Here is a 6,000-nt window from a genome sequence, read left to right on the forward strand (position 1 = left end):
TTGTGTATATACATATATTCGTCCCAACTAAACACACGACTTTAGTTCTATGGAATTGGGATTTGTGTCTCAATAAATGTTAACATAAATATTCTGTTAATAAAATATTGTTGTTTATTTGTTACAGTCGAGGCAACGAACCTGTTCCTGAGGGAGAATGGACAGGAAGTCCTTAAGGCTATGTTACCGCAGCTGAAAAATCAACTGTCCAAAGAGTTTACGAGAATTGTCAACCAACTGTTGGATAATGTTCCTCTGTCTTTATTCTATGTAGTAGATTAATAATATATGTACATTAAAAACTCATGTTTATCAACTGATTTATAAATAACCCGACGATCAATAAGTTTCAGGAACTCATTCAGAAAATCTAATAAATAGATTTTTTAATCTAAATCAGATATTATCCCCTTAAAAACCAATCAACTGTAACGCACTTCTATCGGTAATTCTACGATAAAAGTTTTCGATCGAGGAGTTTTATCAAACTTTGTTTTAAATCACATAAATAATTCATTCATCAGACTGACATAAAAGAAGACGTTTTTTCCTGACAGTTTTTTTATTTTGTTTGCCTAGGTTGGTATTCTGACCGCTCTCTAGGGGGTAGAGAATGCGTTGCCAGCACGAAAATGCGTTCAGAATTGCACTGCCGGTAGTGCGGCAGATAAGACGTAGGTATGAGGCTGAACCCAACGGGCGATACAGAGCGCCATTATAATGAGTACCATTTTCTTAAAGTGTTTTTATTTTAAATTAGTTAAAATTATGATATTTTTGTATTTTTAAATAAATAAATCAATATTTTTGCAATAAATTGTCCAAAGCATGCGCAAATATTCCAAGTCACCGATCTGTTAAAATTCTATTCGTTGATTTATCCTGAAGAATAAACGCTATGATGAATCTATTATAAAATATTATTTAAGTGAGATGAAACAAAGTCAAATACTGGTATAAATAGTTCAGTATAGTAATAAATTAATACTTTGTTAAAAATATTTTATTGAAGGAAGTGACAACGCTGTACCGTCGCGTCGCGTCGTGTGGTGTCCGAAGACAAGACGGAAATCAAACCTGAGACTTATTGCATGGAAGCCTAATGTATCAGCCACTAAACTAAAACAAAACGTTTTTTTTTGTCTTACAGTGCATAATAATACTTTTTGAATCAAAATGATTGCATCGCTCAAATACAAAATAATTTGCATTAGAAATCTAATTGATTAAGGTAATTTAGTAATTTAAATGGAAACATCAAGGATTTTTGTATCATACCTAGTAGCTAGTATAACTCAAATATTGTTAGATTTATTTGTTAATTTACTTTTAAGATTTTAATTTTATAAGTGTATTTTAGGGTTAAATAGAAATAAAATTAAGTATACAAAGAAAAATGAGTTTTATTTTTCACACAAATTTTAACCCTCAAGAGTTCTTTTAAAGTCTCGTGACATGAATATAGAAAACAAAATATTTTGTGGTATGGCATTTGCCACATTATAAATTTGAAGTGCAGGCGACGCTAGGCAACGCCTGAAAATATTATTTTTTCCCAGTTTTCTCAGTCCTTGTCTACAAAAATTTGGACAAACTCAAAATATTGTTGATAAATTACCTGGTCCATGAAGAAGTATAGAAATTGAAAAAATTATATTTTCGGGCGTTGCCTAGTATGTAGGTGAAATAATTCAATTAGATGAATCTCACCCGCATAAATAAAGGTTTCAGCTCTTTAACTTCACAAACATCAACAGATGAAAGAATGGAAGGAATATAGATGTTCAAATATAGGCAGAATAGTGAATGTTACACAGTGTGTAAAGTGGCCACTTAAACCAGCCATTGACAGGTCATAAGCCCTGTAGATGCCTGGACTTCTATATTACCTTCTCTTAAATTTTCTTCATCTCTGTTGTAATATGGCAATCTAACATGTTTAGTACTAGATACAACAGATAAAATTAAATATCTATAGATATTTATGCTATTAGAGTAAGCATTTACTTATTTAATAGATGATGAATATTTTAAGAATCAATTATCTAAAAAATGCTTGTTACTCAATTGTACAATATTAACAATAGAACAAAGATGTTTTATTAAAGTAAATTTAAAGAAACCTTTATCACTTTATACGGAAAATCTAAATAAATTATTCGAAGTTCATACAGTAGACAATATATACTAAATAAATTCTATTTTACTCATTTACAAATAAAAAGAAATAATCGAATTTGAGATGAATAAGTCGATCAGATACAAAAGTTATATCAAAATTTCTAAATTCCTCACAAGTTATGGTCAAAATACTTTTGTTTTCAAATTTATAAAAAAATATAATAATCTCCACAACGAACTAAAAACTATTCTACAACTTAATAATTCAAATTAAATTTTAAGATTTTTTTTGAACAGCATTCTGTTTGAATTACTATCATTGTAAAATTATTTTCTGTTCGTCTTTTAATTTCGTGTAATTTTATAAAATTACTATTTCATATTCTTTTATGAAGGCTCTCTGGAGGTTGCATATTTACTCAGTGAAAACCAGAGGCCGCCTATATTTATTTTATTTATTTTAATTTTGTTTATTTGGATAACCAACAGCTATAATTATCTTATATTTATAACAAAACAAATAACAAATAAGACAATTAAGGTTTTACAAGTAATTACAAGTTAAAAAAGATTCTCGAACATAAAATGAATAGTAATTTAATGTAAGACGCAAGACATACAAATACGACAACTATTTTTGGAAAAAGCAAAACGTGCTAACACAGAATGTTTTTTTTATACTCTTTCTTTAGAATTAAGAATAGTCCAGAAGGAGCGTAGAATCATATTTGAATACATCGGACTGTGCCCAATAATTCCCCCACTCCACCTTACTTTCGCCGCGTGCATTAAGCTCGGGTTTCCTAGGACAGCGGTGCCCGTATTTTAACGGCCGTAGTGAACATTAATGCGGATGACAGCCGTCGTAACGGTGACTAGAGAGTGGTTTCCTATAAAAATGGTGTTGATAACACCGTTAAAAAATAAAGCCACTCTCTAGTCACCACTACGACGGCTGTCCACCGCATCGCCGTTCACTACGGCCGTTAAGATACGGGCACCGCTGTCCTAGGAAACCCTAGCTTTAGTGAAGTCGCCGGGTAATGTTGCTTGATGGTAAAAAAATCATAACACAAAGGTAAGGTAAAAAAAAGTAATCTGTTAATTTCACTAAAATTTTATTGTGCACGCGGAAACTTTGATTTACACAAAAGAGTAGATAAGTAAAGGGTCAGTTAATAAGAGTAATTGAATTCATGAACTTAGAACTTAAAATATAAAACAAATTTTATTTGACATAAAACGGATATTTTTATATCATGTTAAATAATATTTGTTGTTTTAAAGATAATGTCGTTCTAATGTCCCCCACGGCGTAGTTTGATCTGAGGTCTAATTTTCATCAATTCTTTCATTAGATAAGCAAAGTAGGGTAAAGAAATTTACTACCCTGGCAACACTATCGAAATATCCATTTTGTTTCTTCGACAGTCTGACAGATGGAAAAATAATTCAATTTTTAAGTAATGCATTTGCTACTTAAACATTCGTTGGCTAATCACACATGACATGTGATACCACCCTGTTTCTTTAAGATCCTAGCAATATTTCTAAACTTTAAAAGGACACAACACGGCATAGTTGAAATCAGGAGTTGCGTACTGAGCGACGGCTACAAAGAAACTAATGGGTCTAAACGCAAACTTACTTATTTATGAGTAGTTGAGTCGCCTTATGTTTGATGTGCGTATGCGGTTTCTGGACTATTCTTAATTCTACGACTTTTTCTTTAAAAAATACAAAATCAGTTCAGTTAAAGGGTATGGAAAACGGTAATGCGAGACCTCGTTTCTGTCGATTGCATATAGGTATTATCAGTCTAACGTACAGTTGTCTTTTTGCACAACATTTGAGGAAGCTTCTGCGAGAGAGTGACAGAAAAACTATATTTAAATACCTATTCATCAAACCGCTCTTCGCTGCATATCCTCTTAATTGTATTTTTGTAAGAACGAAGTAGTACAAAATTTAAAAAAAAAATTGAAAAACTAGGCAATGAAATAAAATAAAAAAAATCTAAATTACATATACCACCAGGGCGTGCATTCCAAACGCTCTCGGGCCGTATTTTATATGTAAAAGCACGAAAAAAACTGTTTTCTTGTGCCGTGAAAGTGGTTCAAAATAGCACCCCTTTGCCTCGATTATGATGGGAAGACAAAATATATCTTCAAGTTTATTTACAAAGTAAAAATAAATTCACAATTTTCTAAACATGTTCAATTACCGGTTACCGACGAAGTTCCTTTTATTTACTAATTTTCATACTTTTGTACATAAATATTGATATTAGTTTATACCGTCTCAGTATATACCGATGAAGATAGCCGTTCATAATCGCGGCCCAGGAAGAAATGTTTTAAATTACGTCTTTGTAGTTTATCAATGCACATAGGTGAAAATATTATTTAAAAAACAAATACTCATAAGTGCGCCATCTACCGACAATATCTTAACTTAAAACATAAAATAACTAATCTTAGAAGCAAAGCAGAATCGTCCGTCTCTGTTAAAGTACCCAGGGTAGTGATTAAAATCGGAAGCTAACATAGGTGTCTCGACTGTCTATAAAGTATAATCGATATACGAAAACGAAATGAACGAAAATATGTATATTTGTAAGAAAATTAAATATGTCTTCGTCGGTAACCAGTAATTGAATATGATTTTAAAAAAATATTTTTTGCATGTTTTATTTTTCACAGAGGAAATTTAATTTTACTTTGTAGATAACATTGTAGATAAATATTAACTTCCCAATGCAATACAGGCTGAGGGAGTTTTTAGTTATTCAAAACCATTTTCTTATTTAAAACAATCGTGTTTTTAATTTTGTTATTTGTATATATAATACTAGCGGACCTGACAAACGTTGTCCTGCCCGAACGTTGGTAAAAGACTTTTCATTGATAAGTAGGTATCTAGGTACTTTTTCGTGATTAAATTCCAAAACTAAAAATTGGTAATATTCAAATATTGAATTCAAGTAGGTTTTTTTTATATTGCATTATTTTTGCAAGCGTCAAACTCCGGTCCTCTCACCAACAGAGGGGTGTACTTATGTAAGAATACGATTTTTGAAAATTCATTGAATTTAATATTATTTTAGTATTACCAAAGATCAAGTAAAAATAAATAAATGGGTGGAAATAAAAAGGATTTTAAGGAAAAAATCTGATTGAGATCCACAAAAAACAAATGTTGTTTGTAAACGTTGAAACCAAACTTTTTTAATACACTAAAAACCAACATCTTTCATTTTTTTTGTAAATGCATTCTTCTCGAATGCAACCCTGGTAGATCGATGAATGAAACATTTATGCTCCTTATTTTTTTTTACAAATTAGATTGAAGATTTTAATATCTACGAGCACGCACAGCGCAAAGATCTATATTTCTCTGAAAACCGCACGTAAATCGGTTAAGCCATTTAGAAAGAGTTTAGTGACATCACACGTACAGAGGAATTATACATATATAAAGATGAACCTTTATCTGATTTTCTTTGTAAATAAGAAATGACTTTTTTTTATAAATTACCCATATTCCTGTATTGGTTTCAGTTCTTATGATTAAATATATAATGCTCATTTTATTTATCTGTACACATTTAATTGTTTTACTCTGTATTCTTCGCGTAAACAAACGGCCCGAGTAACGCTGCAATGCGGTATTGCAATGCCCTATGCACCATTAGGAAATAATAAGGAAGTGAAGAAAAGGGGAATGGAATACAAAACCCGTGAACAAAGGTTGTTTTGCTATCACTGAACCACAACGAGTATTGACTTCATAAATGATCATAAAAGAGCTGACCAACCTTTTAAAGGTTATATTATTATAAAAATATATGATAATGTACCTGATTGGTGATTGAGT

The 6,000-nt window shown here is 31.0% G+C and overlaps 1 protein-coding gene across 1 annotated transcript in view; it reads left to right on the top strand.

Moving 5' to 3' along the window:
• Positions 1-1,397, top strand: part of Jhbp1 (Juvenile hormone binding protein 1) — a 34,483-nt gene extending 33,086 nt beyond the window's left edge. Inside the window, exon 5 of the mRNA XM_088233632.1 lies at positions 128-1,397. Within this exon, the coding sequence (XP_088089758.1) occupies positions 128-282 (155 nt within the window). The 3' untranslated portion in view covers positions 283-1,397. The remainder of the gene's footprint in view (positions 1-127) is intronic.
• The last annotated feature ends 4,603 nt before the right edge of the window (positions 1,398-6,000 follow it).

This window comes from Micrasema longulum, unplaced genomic scaffold (genome assembly GCF_059751315.1).
Source record: "Micrasema longulum isolate JH-2025_06_02 unplaced genomic scaffold, ASM5975131v1 h1tg001135l, whole genome shotgun sequence".
Classification (NCBI taxonomy): domain Eukaryota; kingdom Metazoa; phylum Arthropoda; class Insecta; order Trichoptera; family Brachycentridae; genus Micrasema; species Micrasema longulum.